The following is a 21,328-nucleotide window of genomic DNA, read 5'->3' as shown; positions in this document are numbered from 1 at the left end:
GTGTGTGTGTGTGTATATATATATATATATATATATATATATATATATATATATATATATATATATATATATATATATATATATATATATATATATACATTGACCAGACTGAGTCATCTGAACAGACAGGATATTGCACCATGACATAACGTCTTTATCTTCAATATAATCCTTTTTCTGCGGCCTTCTGTTCTCCCTGGGCTCTAATTCATCGTCTCTGCTCTGTGTGCTCTTATGGCCTCCAGGGCTATAACAAAACTAAAAAAATGACCCCTTTCTCTTCCTCTCCTCCCCCTTCAAGACTGTGAAGCGCTCTTCATTCACATTTACCAGCATCCCGTTTGCCGTTCGTGCCTGTGAATCCTTCCCGGGAAGGTTTTGATGTGCACAGAAGGAGTCCTGCCTCCCACAGGAGCTTATTTGGCTCGGCATGAGTCAGTTGTGTGTATGAAGTACAGAAGAATGTGAATTATTCAGAAGGCAGTTAAGCTTTGTGGTCTTGCGGGTGACAGCATGACTTGGCCTGATTGCTGTGAGTCAGCGTAATTTTCTCTTTCTGTACTTCGTGCCCATTGGATCCACTGACACTTTTTAAATGGACACCGGGTGGAAAATGAAGGGGTTGGGGCTGATGGCTGATACCTCGGAGCTAAAAGCAGTTTTACTCAGTATTGAAAGTGGCTTTGCTTTTGTGTGTTGCCTATTGGAGAGGCTTTTAGTTTTCATAGTGATGTTTCCCCATGGAAATCTGGAGTCGCAGACCTCTCACAGAAATGTCATGGCTGGTGGCATATCGCTCTGCTTCTCTCCTTCAACTGTAATTAGCTGTACAATCACTGTTATTATGGCTCATACTTTGTTCTAAGGGTTATAACCGCAAGAATTGAGCTTCTGGGTGTAAATCATTAACGTTTAAGAGAGGGATGCAACTGTGACTTTCTTTATCTTAATTGCAACTGTATGTCAAAGTGTGAGCTTTTTTTTAATAATATTTTTTTATTTCAGAATATTTTGTCTGTTGGCACAAACAGCCTACTTGCTATTGTTAACTGAAACATTTTAATTTTTGTGAGTTTATTGTAATATTTAATTAGCGACAATAACAAAAAAAAAAAACATATAAATAAATTTGTTTGTTAGTTATTATTATTGGGACTGTGCAATTTTAACTAGCGATAATACTGGGGTGTGGTTGGGTACCACGCCTCCTTTTTCAAATGGTACATTTTCATACGACTGAACTCGTATGAAATAGCTACTAAACTGACAAAAAACGTAAAATAGTCACATTTCCTCGTGAGATCACCTCAGATGTGCTTCCCACAGGTTTGAAATACACTTGCGGTGGTGGCTGGATTAAAAACACTTTTCAAATTAAAAACTGCTTTTATTCGAGCCAAATTAAACAAATACCACTTTCTCCAGAAAAAATAAAAATAAAAATATCAGACATGCTGTGAGAATTTCCCTTTTCTGTTAAACATAATTTGGGAAATATTTAAAAAAGGAAGAAAAAAAAAATCAAAGATTTTTAAAAATTCTGATTTCAGCTGTATAATATTAAAAACTACCTACTATTCACTATACATTTGCAACACTGCTTGGATATTTATATGTATTTATATGTATATTTAATTATTTATAAAATAAGTGAAACAGGATAAGCTGAATTAATGATTAAAAAATGAAAACAAATCTGAACAAAAAGATTTTAACTACTTAAGTAGAAATAAGAGGATATATAACATATAAAGTTTTATATATCAAAATGATACATAAACAATATTAAACTCCATATTGTTACCTACATTTAGAAAATGAGTAAAAAAAAGTGATCATTAAAAGTGCAGTATGTAAGTTTGATACCCAGTGGTTGAACTGGGTATTGCATTCCTGGATCAAATCAAATGCAAGCGCAGGTTGCCAGATTGAGGACCAACAGGAGTGAGTCTGACAATCGAGATTAAAGGCTGATATAAATGGTGTTCTATATAAAAACAAATGCATGTGATAGATGGAATATTTTCATATTACAAGGATTTTTTGTCCTAACCAACCACTCGAATTGATATATTAGAAACAGCTTCTATTTCTTGCACCTGAACAGCAGAAAACTTACACTAGCTAAATTTCCATGCACCTATTTTTATGCAGAATTTTGATATGCGCATAAAAAACTGTTCATGGAAACTCCAAGATGCGCATCCATTTTGAAAATGTGCATAAAACATATGCGCACAACCTAGTAGTATAAAATTTTTATTTGATGCACATAAACTACGATGGAAATACTTTTGTTGTTAGGATACACGGTTACAATGTAACCTTCTCACCTAAAGTTTACGTTCATAATATTTATATTATTTGTTAATTAATAACCTCATGTGGAACTCTTAATTTGTGTCTCATTTCGGAGTCTGCTACTGTCCCCCTGAGGTGGCATTTCGGTCAAGAGTGCATGCTTTGAAAGCCTTTCTGAATGAATGAAAGAAAGAAAGAAAGAATGAAAGAAAGAAAGAAAGAAAGAAAGAAAGAAAGAAAGAAAGAAAGAAAGAAATACACAGTTTTCCATTAAGGCAACTAGGGGTGCTGAAATATAATTGGCTAAACTGGCTTTGGGCGGGTTAAAAGATTAAAAAAAGACAGCGTTCCAGCAAGGAAGAAGACATTTTCAGAACAGAATATCTGACTTTAGCATTGTTTTTCAAAGAAACAAGAATGTTGGCTCAGTATGTTTCTTAAATATCTGCAAACATATTTTGGTATTTTTATGCTATAGAACAGGGGTTTTCAAACTTTTTCAGCTGAGGGCCCCTTTGTGTAGGGCGAATTCTTTTGGGGACCCCCCAAAAATAAAAATGACGCCACCCCCTCAAATTAATAACTGTACTTAATTTTTTTAAAATTGTATTATTCAATACATTTATATTATTATATATTATTCAATAAATTTATATTATTCATTATCTGGATTAATTTTTGTAAGATGTTAGTTGAGTTGACATGGTTTTAGTGCTTCAATCTATTGATCAAATCTTGATGCGCAGTGTTCATTGTGGTCTGCTCTCACTGGATTATTCCATCAAGCCATATTTTGTGTACAAGTCGTCACTTTACACAGTTTTTATGCCATTTTTATGCTTTTTTTCTGCCTTTGCACAGCTAGACTCTTCTGTATTTACCCTTACAGCTGAGAGTCTAAATGTATCTAAAGATTTAAAGCTTTAAAGTTTTAAAGAGTTTTGTCATTCATCAGCCTGTTAACAGTTAACTGTACTGTTGTAACTAGCAATACTACAATAGAGGCTGTAGTGGTTCAGTGTGTTTTGTTTATTTTTATTCCTTTTTTTTTGTGCACATCATAATTTACTCAGGTTGACAATCCTGACTTACACCGATAAAAAAAATAATTTCCTAAATGCAATCTAGAATTGGGTATTCAATTTCAAAGAGCCACAAGTTTTACTTTGCATAATTTTAGAAGCTTTGCTGACTTTAAAATGTTCATACCAGTTTGTTCTATTAATAATAATACTGAACATTACATTTAAATTAGTTACACAAACAAATATGGGAAAAAGTGGAACAAAAATGCATTTATATTCAGAGTATTAAAATTTGATCAGATATGTTGAGCTCCATTAAATACAGAGCACTAATACATTTTAATATTTAATAATTATTAGCCCTATAACATAACACAAACAGATACATTATAATTTTTAAAGGCTATAGTGGTTTTACTCAGTGTGTATACAATTTAGTTTTTTTAATCATCCAGTTATGAACCAATGTGAGTAAGAGGTCCACTGCAGAGCTCATCCAGCTGTCATTAGTGTAACAGGAGTGAAACTGAGAACTCGCTGATGTGATGACAGCTCCATTCATTGTTATTGCAGCACTTTTTGCTTTACAATTTTAATATGTTTGTTTGCCATGCTGCAAAGTCTGATATTTGTACAATGCAAAGTGTAAAAGACTGTCGCGCTGTGGACGAGGTGCAATGTTGTGGCGTGTCTTTAAAATGCTATTTGTTCCTTATGAGTGAAGTCTGCGCAGAGAGGCGCGCGCTCCGCAGCACCCAGCTGATCGGTTACTTAGCAACGCAAGCCATAAACAGGATAGTACTTTCAGCCACCGATAATGTTCATATTGATCATGTATTTTAACTGAAATATAGTTAGTCAAACTTGAGCATTCATTTAGTTGTTTAGCGTAAAAGAGGTAAGCGTAAGTGAAAGGTAAACGCCGTCAGGTGCAGCAGACAAGCGCCAAAAATCACAGTCAGGAAGCGCCTGGCCAGAAGCGCTTATTCAATAAAAGTCCCCGTCCACGGAGGCGGGCCGCTGCGCTTCCTTTCCTGTGTCACGAAAGTGTCAACTGCATTTAAATGACATAAGTATAAAGCTTCATTTTTGCAGTACTTTTGAGCTCAAATTATAATAAAAATATATTAACCTTCAGAATGATGCGGGACACAAAATTCATCCATGTGGGCTCATTGATCTAAAATTTCTTTGCGGCCCCCCTAGCGCCATCGGGGGGCCGCGGACCCCAGTTTGAAAACCCCTGCGTATAGAAGAGTCAAAAACTTACATATGGCACCTATGTATTTCCAAAATAGTCATGTTTGGTGTGACACTTCTACATACATAAATCTACAATTCATGATCTAGATGATAACTTGTTTGCTTAGTGTAGTTTCAAACCATGAGTTAAAGTTTAGTCTCTCTGTCTGTCTTGGGGCTGTACTCACCAGCGAGTAGAACAAAGGACTTTTTTCCACTTAACTGTCCCTCTTATGCCATTGGTCAGTCAGGAGAGACTGGATGTTACCTGACTAATGTCTTTAAATACCTCTTACACCTCTCAAACTTCAGCAAAAAGGTCTTTGCAGAAGGCCTTTGCAGAAGTGCCCCTGATGGGGCAGACTGCATTTCTGTACCCACGTGACTTACTTTCTGGCAAAATAAACATAGTCTTAAGTTTGCGTCTCAATTATCCTCCGATCAGCGCTAAGAGCTCCAAGCATCGAGAAATAACTTTTTAAAAGACTCCATCTTCCATGCATCAGAAAAAACTCGGACGAGAGAGACAAACCCACTAAATTCAGATTGTGCGTTAAGGCTGTACCCCTTTATCAAAAAAATGGTTTTATAATCTTAGTGGTTCTGAATAGTTGTGCAGAACTGAGGTAGATTTGCCATTCTTTTACCTTAATTATTTTACTTCCTCGCTTTCTTTTATATGTTTTGTTGTTATGTTTTGTGCGTTTGTTTGTTATATTTTAGAGTAGTCAATAAATTATGCTATAACCACGTTGGATTGTCTTTGTATTGCATTAAAGAAAAAGTCCGTTCAATGATAGATCTTGCTTCAAGCTGATTAAGTTTACTAAATCCTCTAAACTATTCATCTATTTCACAAGTAGTTATTATTCCCTTTCTAAATAAATATATGATTACAGAGTCCGCTTAGACGAGCGGAAAAAGTTTTTGTTATATTTATTTAGGTAAGTTAGCTATAAATTAATTCTGAATATTCATAATTAATAATAACTTATTATAGATCATTAACATTCATAAAATGAGTTAATTTCACTACAGCAGCTTATTTATATGTATTAATTAAGGTAGTTTGGTATTGGGTAAAATTTAGGATGCAGAATAAAATCACGCATAAAATGGTGTAATTTATTACAAATAAATATCTTAATATGCCAATATCTTAACAACAGGCGGGTAATAAGCCAGTAGTTAATATTGAGAACTGGTCCCTTCACTAAATTGTTTTTAGATGAATTGTCTCTCATCTGTCTCCTTCACCAAGCGCAGGTGTGTTTGTTAGAAACCTACAAAAAAACATTTGCATAACCCTAATGAGTCCGTCTGCCTATACGCTCATTACAAAGTCCATTTGATCTCAAAAGTCTAGCCATGCATTCGAGCCGCTGCCGAGAATGTTGAGTTGGTGAGGTAAGTGGGAAGGATGTAATGATAAGTGAATGAGGCTGGCCAAAAGAAAGACTCAATCATTTGTGAATTGATTTGGCTACTTGGACTGCCATTTTAAGAAATTAGTTTAATCAGTAAATGAGCATTTGTTTTTTTTTCCCAGGCTTTCTGCCATCGCGCCTAGCTGGGACCGACAAGGGTTGATCTATGAGCTTTCATTGTACAAATCATACAGTTGCTTTTCAGTCTAAAGAAGCAGACATTCTCGCATGCAGATTATTTACTTATAGGCTTATATGGAAAATATGTGTATTAGCTGTATTAAGTGCTTTGATATTCATCCTGTGTGCCACTATTTTAAGTTTCTTGCATGAGAATTAACTGTCTTCTCTGGTAAGAATAAATGAGTTGGGGTTCTCCTACAGAAAAAAAAATGCTTGAGCTTTACATGTTAAAGATTGTGAAAATATTTGTGAATTTTAATTTATAAATTCATGGTCACTGTGGTACAAAAAACATGCTGTGAACATGCTGTTGTGAAATTTATGTAATAGTATGTTTAAAATTCTTCACTTCTACATCACTGCCATTTTAGCTCCGCCCACGATTCACACTGTAGGTAAATGTTGTGAAACAAACATAGATGTACTCACAAAATCTCATGAAGATGAGGCCAAGATTAGACATGTTGCAGTGCTCAGCAGAGGCCACACAGCTGTTCATTCCAACCTTGGGACATAATCTTTAAAGCAAAATGTCAAGTATAATTATTTTCAAATATTCAAAGCTGTCAGCCAATCAATAGGTGTTTATTTTTAAGTCTACAATCTGCCATCCACTTTGAAACAGTGTGTTCTGATGAGGGCAAACCAAACAGTACATTAAATATTAAATGTTTTTTATGTAAAAATATTTTTATTCTAAGCAGACCTCAGAGAATTTAGTTTTTTTTTTTAAAAAAAAGGTGATGACTTTAAATTTTATATTTTTTTCTCTGAAATCGTAACAGTATGTTAGTCTTACGCCCAATTTACATGGGGCTTCAGCATCAATGCTTGACGAAGGGCGTGTCTGAAGTTGGGGTTGATGCGATTGTCAAAGCAGCGACAGCCAATGATAAAAGTCTGCAATCGGCTACTGTCTGAGCTAGGGTATTTGCATAAAGTGATCTGATCGGCTGATGCTTCCGTTGATGCTTGAAAAGATGAGAAATAGACCCTTTTCACATTTCTGGTTTTCTCAGTAGCGGAAGTTGTCAGAGTTGACTATAGTTGTATAGTCTTTGTTTCAAAGCACTTCACAGAACCATTTGTAAATGAATAATTCTAGGAACAAAACTATGAAATAAAAGTTACCGTGATTGACGTCCATTCAGTTTACCCGGTCAGTTATGGTTAATAAAACTAGCTACAAACAAATCGTATGAACAGTCACTATTCAGTTCACTTTACTATGATGTCCCATGTGAAAAACAAATAATGAATCATGTTTTCTGGCTGACTTGAGATTGCTTTGCTTGTATCCTGCTATCCTGATCCGGTCGTGCAGTTTCATCCTTTTACAGTTTTTCCCACTTGTCAACACAAATTTTCTAAAAAGCATGCATCATATTGTCAGAACTTTACACACAAATCAAAAAAACACAAACACATTGTGGAAAACTCTTCAATTCTCCTCTAAAATGAAACTTTACATTCAATGTTACACTTACTACAGACAGTACATAGGCCTACATAAGTGCATTGTAAAATATTTCAGAATATTGTTTTTATACAAATCACACAAATACTGTACATGGTACCAAATATATTTTACTATATATTTGCCACAAAAACAGTGTTCATCCCAACCAACACAAATTTGCACATGACATGGTCTACATATATCATCAACAGAAGTATTTGCAGAATACAATACAGTTACAGTACAAAAAATAAAATAAATTGTGTGGATTTCGGTCATACACTTTCTATCCTCAGGAAGAAAAAAAAAATCCCCAATAGGATTGAGGAATAGAGAATATGGAGTGAGATAAACAACTAAAAAACGTTGTTGGGCAGTGAACCAGTAATAAATCAGATGAGCTCTGATTTCTAAATTGCAATGTGTGACAGGTGTTTACTTATGTGATGAGTTAGTATGCAAAGTAGGGCAACTAACTTTACAATTTTGAATGACAGTCTGTTCCTTGTGAAAACAAGAGATTTTCTGCATGTAAATTGTGCCAAATGCAGAGAATTGTGTGCAGTATTATGAAAAAAGTGTGTTTTATGCCTGCACTTTGAGTGTAAAGCAGGAATTGTGCTTATAGTTTATCAGAATTGGTTCAGAGGATTGGTGCATCTGTTTCATGTTGTAGTCATTGTGTCTGAAGTACAATTCATTTTGTGTAAACAACTAAGAAAAACTGCAAGATTTTGATCAGGCTCCTTATCAGATTTACTCTGGTTTTAAAAGATGAAAGTATGCGTTATTGCCTCTTTGCTATTTTAAAAATACAAATATTATTAGGCTGGCCACTATGCCATTATTAAGTTTCGCTGCTCACTGTGCGCAAAACAATCACCAACATAAGAAAGCTGATGGCTGAAAATATTGTTGAGGGCCAAAAGTTAAACTTGACTTTTACTTAAACTTGCACATGGTGACTACCATTGTGTGTGAATGAATGAATATCTGACATTTTCCAGAACAGAATCCGGCTCAAATTACAGTTTTATTTGATTGCTTACACAATAAAATTAAAAGTAGTCCACTATTTACAAAACCTTACACTCAAGAGGCAAAACATCAGCCCATTTTTGCACAACTATATGCACATTGTCAACCTCACACTTGTTGCTAAATGCTGCACACAGTGATTTGCAAAACACTAAACACACTTAGTATACATTACACACTAAAATCTATCCTTAAGTCACTTCCTTGCAATACCAAATCACCGACTGTCAAATTACAGCACCGTCCAACCAATTGGTTCAACACAGTCATCAGGTGTACAAACACTTGTTTGCTTGATTGTAGACACACTAATCAGGTGTTTAAGCACTTTAAAAAGCAGCAGATGAGTTCATCAGTCTTCAAGCACAATGGAAAGAGTCAGAAAGCTTAAGCAAGTCAAATCGAATCGATCATATGCAATACATTGTTGTCTGAGACAATGAGTCTTTCCACCACTCTGCTGGTTCAGAACTGGTTTCAGCAACATCCACATTTCACCGTCCTATATTTTCCATCATACTCTCCATTCCTCAGACCTATAGAAGAGTTTTTCTCGCCATGGCAGTGGAAGGTATATGAACTCCATCTTCAGGCTCAGGTACCCCTCATCCAAGCCATGGAGGAGGCCTGTGACCAGATGGAGGTAGTAGCAATGCAAGGATGGATTCGTCATTCAAGACCAGTTTCTTTCCAAAGTGTCTTGCTAATGACAACATTGCCTGTGATGTTGATCAAATTCTCTGGCCAGACCCATCTAGGCAAAGAGACAAAGTCTAGAGTTTTTTTTTTTGTAACTAAACTTACAGTATGATACATAAACTGACATGTTACAGTACTATGTATCTTCATGTCAACAATTTGGGCATGTTGAGAAATAAATGAGTTTCAGTGTGCAGCACTGGTCTTGTGTAGTGTTTGGTGAATTTGCTTTATATTTGTACTTTGTTGATGGTAGCCTATACTTTAATCATACAGGGAACTATTCAGGTTTATCACAGCAGAGTGTAACTCATGCAAACAGAGTTAGTAAATGTAAAACGTTCGAGGTTACAGAAGTAACCCTTCGTTCCCCGAGGAGGGGAACGGAAGTGCCATGAATGGGAGGATTCGGATCAGAAGCCGCTTATCTGGAGAGTATTGAACGGGCCAATGAATGAAATTAATTGGCAGCGTAAGCTTGCGCAGGTGTGCGACATCTGCAATTATCTCAGCATATAAGCACACCTGAAGCCAGCAGACGCCATCCTTTTAAGCTGAAGAGACTTTCAAACAGCTAAGGGACAGTCATTATGGCGACGGAATATGGCACTTCCGTTCCCCTCCTCGGGGAACGAAGGGTTACTTCTGTAACCTCGAACGTTCCCCTTCGGTTGGGGAACTTCAGTGCCATGAATGGGAGAATATGGAAAGCGCCATAATGACTGCACCTTACCAACACCCCCGATGAGGAGATAGTCAAGCAAGCGTGACGCACCCACATCATGGGGGGCGCGGTCCTCCAACGTGTCCCTGGCCCTAATTTATCCTACTTCAACAGAAGTTTTACGGATTTAGATATATTTTTTGGGAAGTCGTGAGCATCTAGATAATTCTAGGAAATACGACAGTACGTTGGGAAGCGTGCAATCCCGATAGGGAGGACGCTGCGGAGGCCATCCGTTACCCAAGGGGGGGATAGATGGCAGAATTTACCTATGGACTAGCCCTAAAAAGGGGGAGTACGCATAGCAAAGAGTGGTTAGCGGAGAGGGAAGACACGGGTCCGCCCAGGGGGGGGACTTAACCGTGGCGGAATAAGCATATGGGATCGCCTAGTGGGGATCACGCATAGCAGGCACCTATACCCAAAACGCGGGCTGACCAGCGGGCAGACCTACAACGTAGTGGGCCAGCAAGTGACTCCTCCGCTGAGTCAGTGCTGGGGGCGACGGAGGAATCTGCAAGGCTCACCTGACGGGGAACTTTACTGACAGATAAAAAAGGCGCACGTACCTCCGTGTTAGGGAGAATGGCGCAGCAAGCGTGTTTCAACACCCTACCGAGTTGTCTCCTCAATCACCAAAGGGTTACCTAATACCCTTGAGGAAACCGGCTCCACTCGCAGATTGTAAAACCTTGCAAATGTGTTGGGTGTCGCCCAGCCCGCAGCTCTACAGATGTCTGTTAGAGAGGCGCCGCGTGCACGCGCCCAAGAGGATGCAACGCTCCGAGTGGAGTGTGCACGTACTCCCGGGGGACACGGCTGACCTCGACTCGAATAAGCGAGTGAAATGGCATCCACAATCCAGTGGGATAATCTTTGTTTCGATACGGCACTTCCCTGCTGCCGACCGCCATAACAGACAAAGAGCTGCTCAGATGATCTAAAATTCTGAGTACGGTCCACATAAATGCGCAGAGCGCGAACTGGACAAAGTAAAGAAAGGGCTGGGTCTGCCTCCTCCGGGGGCAGCGCTTGCAGGTTCACTACCTGATCTCTAAAGGGGGTGGTAGGAACCTTGGGCACATAACCGGGGCGGGGTCTCAGGATAACGTGAGAGTAATCCGGCCCGAATTCCAGGCACGAGTCACTGACCGAAAATGCCTCCAGGTCCCCGACCCTCTTGATGGAGGCCAACGCAACCAGCAGAGCTGTCTTCAGGGACAGAAATCTTAGAGATACTGATTCGAGTGGCTCAAAGGGATCGGATCGCAGACTCGTGAGAACGAGGGCGAGATCCCAAGAGGGCATGAGAGGGGGGCGAGATGGATTAATTCGCCTAGCACCCCTAAGGAACTGGATGACCAGATTATGCTTTCCCATGGTGCCGCCAGCTACCGCGCTATGATAAGCGGAGATGGCGGCCACGTAAACCTTGAGAGTGGAGGGCGACAGCCTGCTGTCCAACTTCTCTTGAAGGAAAGAGAGCACAACACTAATCTGGCAATTTCGGGGGTCTTCTCTGCGAGAGACGCACCATTCAGTGAATAGACTCCACTTCAGGGCGTAGGCGCGCCTCGTGGAGGGGGCTCTAGCCTGAGTGATGGTATTAACCACCGCAGTCGGTAGGTTACCTAAGTCTTCCTCGCGTCTAGGGACCACACGTGGAGGTTCCAAAGATCGGGGCGAGGGTGCCAGATGGTGCCCTGTCCCTGAGAGAGTAGGTCCTCTCTCAAAGGGATCCGCCAGGGGAGGGCCGTCGCGAGGAGTGAGAGCTCTGATATCCAGGTCCGGTTGGGCCAAAGGGGCGCAACTAGCAGAACCTGTTCCTCGTCCTCCCTGACCTTGCACAGAAACTGCGCGAGCAGGCTCACTGGGGGAAACGCATACTTGCGCATGCCCCGAGGCCAGCTGTGGGCCAGTGCATCCGTGCCGAGAGAGCCCTCGGTCAGGGAAAAAAACAACTGGCAGTGAGCGTTCTCGGGGGAAGCAAACAGATCGATCTGGGCCTCCCCGAATCGCGCCCATATCAGCTGAACAGACTCGGGGTGGAGTCTCCATTCTCCAGGGCGTAACAGCTGTCGTGAGAGCGCATCGGCTGCACGATTGAGCGTGCCTGGGACGTGAATGGCGCGCAGCGATTTCAGCCGCGGGTGACTCCAGAGGAGCAGACGGCGGGCGAGCTGAGACATGCGGCGAGAACGCATACCCCCCATGCGGTTGATATACGCCGCCGCCGCCGTACTGTCCGTCCTGACCAGCACGTGTTGCCGCTCCAGCACCGGTAAAAAGCGGTGGAGAGCGAGGAACACTGCCAACAGCTCTAGGCGATTGATATGCCAATGCATCTGGGCACCCTTCCAGAGGCCCGCAGCCGCATGCCCGCGACACACGGCCCCCCAACCCGTGTTGGAAGCGTCTGTTGAAACAACAACATGGCTGGACGCCTGTCCTAGAGGCACACCGGCCTGTAGGAACGAGGGGTCGTTCCAAGGGCTGAGGGCGCGGCGACACAGCGCAGTAACCGAGACCCGGTGTGTGCCCGCGTGCCATGCGCGTCTGGGGACCCGATCGTGAAGCCAGTGCTGAAGTGGTCTCATATGGAGCAACCCGAGCGGCGTGACGGCGGCTGCGGATGCCATATGCCCCAGGAGCCTCTGAAAGAACTTCAGTGGGAACACTAGTTTGCTGTCGAGCTCCCTCAGACAGTTCAGCAACAGGCGAGCGCGTTCCTCGGAGAGGTGCGCTACCATGGTGATCGAGTCCAGCTCCATCCCGAGAAAAGAAATCCTCTGCACGGGGGCGAGTTTGCTCTTTTCTCGGTTGACCTGAAGCCCCAGTAGGCGGAGATGCCGAAGCACCTCGTCCCTGTGCATAATCAATTGCTCCCGCGAGTGGGCTAAAATCAGCCAGTCGTCGAGATAACCGAGTATGCGAATGCCCGTGAGCCGAAGGGGCGCTAGGGCACCCTCCGCGAGTTTGGTGAAGACCCGCGGAGACAGAGAGAGCCCGAAGGGGAGGACCTTGTACTGCCACGCTCGACCCTCGAACGCAAACCGCAGAAATTGGCGGTGGCGTGGAAGAATGGAGACATGGAAATACGCGTCCTTCAGGTCTATGGCTGCAAACCAATCCCGAGGACGAACGCATTGGAGAATGCGCCTCTGCGTGAGCATTCTGAACGGCAGCTTGTGCAGACAGCGGTTCAAAACGCGCAGATCTAGGATTGGCCGTGACCCACCGCTCTTTTTGGGTACGATGAAGTATGGGCTGTAAAACCCACTCTCCATCTCGGCTGGAGGAACCGGCTCGATTGCACCCTTCGCCAGGAGGGCAGCAATCTCCTCTCGCAAGACAGGGGCGGACAGGGGGTTGACCCTGGAGGAATACAAGCCCGTAAACTTGGGGGGCCGTTTCGCGAACTGAATCACGTAACCGAGTCTGATTGTGCGTATGAGCCACCGCGAGGGGCTGGCCCGCGCTAACCAGGCAGGCAGAGCCCTCGCTAATGGAGTCATCGCTACAATCGCTGACGTACCAGCGGTGGGGCAGCGCGGAGTGGGTGTGCTGATCCGGGAAGCACGAGGGTCCCGCGGAAAAGCTGGAGGAGAGCGATTCGCTCTGGCTCCGCACCCTGACTCCGGAGAGGGGGCTGGAGGGCTGAGGGAAGGGAGACCGTCCCCCCAGCGCTCGTGAGCCACTGGCGAAGCACGTAGAGTCTGCGAGCCGGAAGGCAGCGCGTCCCGGACTGGCAGAACTCGTGCAGTCACATCCGGGGAAGGGAAAAAGTGCTCTTTTACTGATGTTTTGGTGGCACTGAAAAGTACCGTTGTTATCGGGGCCCCGCCCTCCAGCGGGGAAAGAGCAAGTTTCCTCTTCTCCGGATGGCCTGTCTCAGGGACGCTTCGCGGTCCGTTTACCGGACTTAACGGCGCCCTGGGCAGGAGGGGCTGCCTGCTTTCGAGGTGAACGCCGCGCCCGCTTGGCCGGAGGCGCAGGCGGGGGCGGGGCAGCACTCGTTGGCGGGCGCCCTCGGCGAGGAACAGCGGAGGTGGATGGCTCGGCGGGCGGAGCGGGCTTACGGCCACGCCGATAGATGACATTGCCCATCGCATCCGACTGCTCTTTCACCGCCTTGAATTCCTGGGTGAATTCACCGACGGTGTCGCCAAACAGGCCAGCCTGGGATATGGGCGAGTCAAGAAAGCGAACTTTGTCAACGTCGCGCATATCGGCCAGGTTTAGCCAGAGGTGGCGTTCCTGAACCACAAGTGTGGACATCGTCCTCCCCAGCGCACACGCGGCGGACTTAGTAGTCCGAAGAGCATAGTCGGTCGCGGTGCGCAGCTCATGTAATAAGCTTGGGTTGGACCCGCCCTCGTGCAGCTCGGCCAGCGCCTGCGCTTGGTAGCGCTGGTAGGTGGCCATCGCGTGCAAAGCAGAAGCAGCCTGGCCCGCAGCCTTATAAGCTCTGGCTCCGAGGGAGGCAGACAACCTACAGGCTTTGGACGGGAGGCGGGGCAAACCCCGCCACGTAGAGGCGCCGCGCGGACAAAGATTGACCGCGATAGCGCGCTCCACTGACGGGATCGCCTCATACCCCCTGGCAGCTCCGCCGTCAAGGGCGGTGAGGGCGGAGGCACTCGCAGCACGGGCAGAGAAAGGTGCCCTCCAGGACTGCGTGAGCCTACTGTGCACTTCCGGGAAGAAGGGGACGAGAGGCTTCGAAGGCTTCGCCTTCTGGTCCTCTACGTAGCACCCATCTAGTCGGTCCGGCCGCGGAGCTGGGGGATAAACCATCTCCAACCCCACGGCCGAAGCAGCCCGGGAAAGCACGGCTAACATGTCCGCTTCAGGATCCGATTTGACAGCGCTCACCTGCCCGGAGGGGGCGAGCGGGTCCGGATCTTCGTCGGACAGTGAAAGCCCACCCTCCGATGCCGCGGAGGACATCTGATCTCCGGTGTCAGCGAGTGTGAGAGCTACCATCTGGTTAGACGGATCACTCTCACCACCCGAAGCTTGGATGGAGCGCCGTGAGGAGCGAGAGGTCCGCGAGCCCGTGGGCGGCGGATTATCTCCCGCTGAAACCCTCAGATCTGCCCGAGCGCCCGCTGCTTTTTTAGAACAGGAGGCAACTGGGGTGGCTCGCTCTCTTGCGAAAGTTAGCCGCGATCTTAGCTGTGCAACGGTCATGGCATCGCAATGACGACATGAACCGCCCGCGAGCACCGCATTAACATGCTGGACCCCCAAACATGCAATGCAGTGATCGTGTCCATCATCCGGAGACAGGAAACCCCCGCATCCAGAAACGCACATTTGGAGCGCCATCCTGAAAAGGACGTGCTGCACGACTGTGTTGCTCTTTTAGGAAAGTTGCAACTATACGCACCGCTCTGGAGGACCGGACCCAAAGAACCGCAGGCAAGGGAGTAACCCAGCTCGACCGTGTGCCACCGCGAAGACCCACTCTGGACCGGGAGACACACTCGTTCGCTCTGAAGTGCTGATCAGCAAGAGGAACCCTCATCGACTCACTCAGAAAGGATCTGAAGCGAAAAGGATGGCGTCTGCTGGCTTCAGGTGTGCTTATATGCTGAGATAATTGCAGATGTCGCACACCTGCGCAAGCTTACGCTGCCAATTAATTTCATTCATTGGCCCGTTCAATACTCTCCAGATAAGCGGCTTCTGATCCGAATCCTCCCATTCATGGCACTGAAGTTCCCCAACCGAAGGGGAACTTGTGTTACTTATTGTAAAAAAAGTGTGTTTTTTAAACATAGGAGTATAGTTTTTACAAAAGTGTTTACAGTTTTTTCCCAATTGTTAACACACATTTTCTGAAAGCATGTCTCTTTGTCAGAACTTTACACACAAATAAACACACACACACACACACACACACACACACACACACACACACACACACACACACACACACACACACACACACACACACACACACACACACACACACACACACACACTGGGCAAAACCCTTAAATTCTCCTGCAAAATTAAACTTTACATTCAAAACAATGTGATTTGTTCTAAAAATAGTATTTTGTTTTTAAATGACACTCAAACCATCACATGAATAGACATTTATAAGGACCAGTTAATCACTGATGTGCTTTTTGAAAAACACTAGGACCACCTCTTTTCCCATTCATCATAATGACTTACTGTAAGCCTTTTTTGTTCAGTTACACTTACTACAGACAGTACACAAGCCTACAGGATTTTCTGCTTGTAAATTGTGACAAGTGCAGAGAATTGTGTGCAGTGTTTTGAAAAAAGTGTTTTAAACTCAATTTGAGTGTAAAGCAGGAATTGTGCTTGTAGTTTATCAGAATTGGTTCAGAGGGTTGGTGCATCAGTTAAATGTTGTAGTCATTGTGTCTGAAGTACAAATAATTGTGTGTAAACAACTAAGAAAAACTGTAAATATGAAAAGATCTGTAGTGCTTTTCTAATTGGGAGTGTGGTTGTACTAATTGTGTGTACTGTTTTGAAAATCATGCTTAAGCAATCCAAAATACTGTAAGCACTGGATCAGATATTTTCAGATGTTGCGTTAAGAAAAAAAAAGTTATCTTTTTCTGTAAGGTTCTTAATATTCACATTGCTTATTTGATTCCCTGGATGAGTCACGAGCTCATCAAGTTGCTAGCAGTGCTAATATGCAGAGCTCGTTTTACCTCATTGCCAGAATTAAAAAGCGAGCTGGCTGATTAACCTTTAATGTCAGTCGTCAAGAGGAAAGCCACTGGCTGATTTTTTTTTTTTTTATTCGATGGCCAGTTAATATTTGTGTCACTATGGCAACCAAACTTTACAAAGAACAGCCTTCTTTTGTGGAAAGTATCTTCTATGTCTTCTTGCTGTCATTTTCCTGTCTTTAGAGATGGGTTCATAAAACAGGCCTCAATCAGTGTGTCAGACTGAGAGTCTGTCAGTGTGTCATGGTGGATGTTTTAAAGCTTTGTGACAGTGACAGCTGTGGAGGTAGTAAAAACATTTTGGTCGATGAAGCATGAGTTGTCTGCATGGGGAAAATATGCTGCATTAATCAGCCTGTAGGTCAGAGTACTCATTTTTAGCTTTCCAACACTTCGAAAAGGGACACTATCTGTGATAATGACCATTTTCAAATTATAATGGAAATATTGGTTTTAGCCATTTGCTTACAGAATAGCTGTATTTTAGGGGCTGAAAGTGTTTGCATAGGTTTCCTCTGGGTGCTCCGGTTTCCCCCACAGTTCAAAAACATGCGATATAGGTGAATTAAACAAGCTAAATTGGCTGTAGTGTATGTGTGAATGATAGTGTATGAATGTTTTTATGGACTTTGTTGCAGCTGGAAGGGCATCTGCTGTGGAAAAATATGCTGGATAAGCTGGTGGTCTATTCCTCTGTGGTGACCCCTGATAAATAAAAGGACTAAGCAAAAGGAAAATGAATGAATGAATATTCATGTCTGTGTTCAAAACATTTTTAAACACAGAAGGATCCCCTCTCAGGGAAGACCATTCAAAAGGGGCTTAAACATGGCAATTATTCATTAATTTATTTTCTTTTTGGCTAAGTCCTTTTTATTTATCAGGGGTTGCCACAGCGGAAACCACCAAATTTTCCAGCATACCAGCTTGAACCAGCGACCTTCTTGCTGTGAGGCAACCATGCTACCCACTGCGCCACCCTGATGCCCTCAACATGGCAATTACAGATATTTAACATATTTTGACATAAAAACGGGTGGATGCCAAATCCATTTGGAGGTGAGGATTAAAAGAAGCCAATGCAATGCAATTCTATGCACTCTCCATTTACCACAGAGTGGGATAAAATTAATTCACATTTACTCATGTTTCTAGTGGCAATCAACTTCAGCTAAAATTAAGATGAGCTAGCTAATGTTATGTTATTGAATTTGGGTATAGGTAATGGAATAAATTAAAGCACATTGTCCATTCTTCTTAGCATACTGAGAATTTGTGTAACAAGCACCCACGGCACATCATTTTATAATTTTCTTGTGGCACTAACACCATCAAACTGGTGAGAGCATCATACAGTATCTTCCTATGTTTCTCCACTGTGCTGAAACCTAAAGATATCTATGTTGCCATTGGAAATATGCTTAATGGAAACTGCCATTTGAAAAAAAAAATATCTAGGAAAATTTCAATGGAAACTGTAGCTTTTTTGCTTGTACCAGGTCATGTGGCATATGCAAAAATCATATGTGCATTCTTAAAAATATTAAGTGCATTCAACTTGAAACAGCATTGCACCGCCCGTTTCGGTGCATGCATACAAGACACTGAAGCCAATTCAGATTCAGAAGCATTTTCAGTGGCTCAGGGAATGTTCTTTAAATGCACAACTTTAACTTTGAAAAACTTGTGTGAAGCCTGTGTATGCTTGTGTCTGACAAAGTCAATAGTGTTCTTTTTCAATAGCAGAAATGTGGAAATTGCTAAAATGTGAGTGGTTTCCTGGTGGAGTGGTGCTATAGCATGCAAAGAGGGATTGAGCATTACGGTAAAGTTTACTTCTTAAAGTGCATAAGTATAAGCTCAGCTGTGAGTTAGCTTGTCAGGAAAACACATACAAATATCTACTATATTATGTGTATACTGTGGCAGACTTGAAATTCAAACTGGTCATTTTCTGATGAAATCGCAAAAAAAAAAAAAAGTAACACAAACACAATATTATGGTTATTTCTTATGCAGTAAAATGTCTCTTACCAAAAGTAAATAAACTTTGCAGTCTTGTCAGCTGTTATACTGTACTCACATTACACTCTTTAAAGCATGCACAAATGCAGTGATGCACTGTATAACCCAAAATAACCCCTGTATATCACTTTATTGTAAATATAGGGCTAATTAAATACCAGCATGCAACTTTCTTTTGAACAACCGTGGTGGCTCATACCACTTTACTAATTTATTGTATCAACAAAGCACCTATTGGATTGCACAACTCATTAAAACCTTATACTGTTCATTCTGAAATTCTTAGCCCACAATTTCTCTGTGGAATGGCACATTATAACCTCTCAGAAACACCTCACATGTGGCCACTTTAAAGTATAAGCCGCTTTTATTGCCGTTAATACTTATATGTAGGATAATATGCCTACTGTAATACTTCTTTGGTTAATATATGGCTGTGATAAACCAGGCTAGTGTTAGAATACACACCCACCTATGTTGTCTGTTGAGGCCACCACTGAAATGCACTGTATAAATACATGTGAGCTGAATATTCACTGTAGCCTTAAAATACTTGGGGCCCTTTAAGATTTTAAAACTTTTCATTGATTAAAGTCCCCCAAATATCCATAATTATTTAATCTGGTTTTTCTGAAGACTTCAAATGTCAACAATTTAACATTATACAATAGTCTACCACACTCTTGGAAATAAAGGTATAAAACCTGTCACTGAAGCAGTACCTTTTCAAAAGTTACACTTTTGTACCTATCAGGTCCACGTTTGTACCTTAAAGTTGCATATTAATACCTAAAAAGTACAAATGTGTACCTCATGGAACCTTAAAAGGTACAAAAGTGTACATTTTTAGATGGTACAGGCTAGGGCTGTGCGATATGGGCAAAAGAAACCTATTACGATTTTTTTTTCCGATTTTAATCACAATTTTGTAAACACATGTTTTATAGTGTGAATCTGAAACTTGTGCCGGAAAAAAAACCCTAAAATAACAGGCGCTAAATTACAGACATTTACCATAAAATACTGGATGTTAAATTACAGAAATATTCCTAAATTTAAATTTTCAGTATATTTCTGAAATTTACTGTCTGTTATTCATGATAAATGTCTGTAATTTAATGTCCAGTATTTTACCGCAAATGTCTGTAATTTAATGGCTATTATTTTTCTCAACACAAGTTGAGTCTTCTGTTCTCGCGGTCTGTTGAGGTGTGCTGCGTTATGATTGATTCAAATGGCATACTGCTGGAAAATCAGAAAGTCGGTTTAGAAATCGTGTATGTCCAAATCGTGATTTCGATACGATTTCAACTAATCACACCGCACTAGTACTGCCCCAGTGACAGTTTTTGTAGCTTTGTTTCAGAAATCGTAAAGAAGTTGAAATAAGTGATCAAATGTAAATTTAAAACACTGCTTCAAAGTATGAATAAAATACACAATAATCCTTTTATTTTTCTACAGTGTTTAATAATAAATGACAATAAGTGTAATAAATTAATATTAAGTGTTTCATTAAGCCTGACTTTTGGGCAGATTTTTCAGAAATGTATTGGAAATTTGTGCAGCGCATGATGGGCACATACTCAAGTTTTTTTTAACTTTACACTTTGATTTAATCTAGCTCTGGGAATAAATTTAGGAGAGAAGAGCTGATTTAAGACAACATATTGCTTACACATGTCTCCTAGCAATGAGGAGCATTTTTCAGATTTTATTGGTTTTGGAAGTACTTCTGAATCTCTAAAAGAGTAAGAACCTCAGTCATTTATTGTACGAATACCAGTTTATCTTTGTTCGTATATATTTTGTTGACATAATAAAAGTAACTGTGTTGTGCATTCCAGACATCTGAATCCACTTAATACAGCTCAAAATGCTGAGTTCATTTAGCAGAAGCTCATTGAGTTTTGCATGCTCACAGATCAACGCCTAATAACCACTGTAGTGTAAGAGATTTTTTTAATGGATAAACTCATTGATTATATCAAAAATTCTGACAAGAGTGCAAAACTTAAACCAATCATGTTGAAACAATTGACAGCTTTAGTGATTTAAAAGGGGGTGCACATTTTTGAGGCACTTTTCCACTCCATTGTAAGCTCAACTTGTTTCATCACATCTCACTTTTGTTTGTATTTTTGCATTGCGTTTTGTAACTATACTTTAACTTAGTACCACCTTGGGTGAGGTTCCAAGCAAGCCATACCATTACCAGAATGTGATGTATACACCCTGCTGATCATGGATTGGTCCAAGAAAATTGTTCACTTCCAGCATCATTGAATTTAAGACAGAATACATCATATATAATTAAATAGTCAGCAGCAAAAGCAACTGCTATGTTGTTGATTTGCACAACTAACAGTTTTTTTCTACTACTGCAAGACAAAAACATCCAAAAGGCCTTTTGGTCTGTAGAAGAGGTCCAGATGTTCTTTTCTTTGGTATCCGAGAGGCGGCTTCAATAAGAGCTGCAT

The 21,328-nt window shown here is 42.0% G+C and overlaps 2 protein-coding genes across 51 annotated transcripts in view; one reads left to right on the top strand and one right to left on the bottom strand.

The window, feature by feature from the left end:
* Positions 1–21,328, top strand: part of si:dkey-178k16.1 — a 151,129-nt gene that overhangs the window by 14,303 nt on the left and 115,498 nt on the right. The gene's annotated exons all lie outside the window — the stretch shown is intronic.
* Positions 13,690–21,328, bottom strand: part of LOC147831238 (uncharacterized) — a 650,544-nt gene continuing 642,905 nt past the window's right edge. Inside the window, exon 2 of the mRNA XM_087306676.1 lies at positions 13,690–15,841. Coding sequence (XP_087162802.1) covers positions 13,990–15,429 — 1,440 coding nt within the window. The 5' untranslated portion in view covers positions 15,430–15,841 and the 3' untranslated portion in view covers positions 13,690–13,989. The remainder of the gene's footprint in view (positions 15,842–21,328) is intronic.

Source organism: Danio rerio, chromosome 23 (assembly GCF_052040795.2).
Source record: "Danio rerio strain M-AB ecotype USA chromosome 23, GRCz13ab, whole genome shotgun sequence".
Lineage (NCBI taxonomy): Eukaryota > Metazoa > Chordata > Actinopteri > Cypriniformes > Danionidae > Danio > Danio rerio.
The sequence above is the reverse complement of the archived record's forward strand: the minus strand, read 5'-3'. Positions and strand labels throughout refer to the sequence as shown.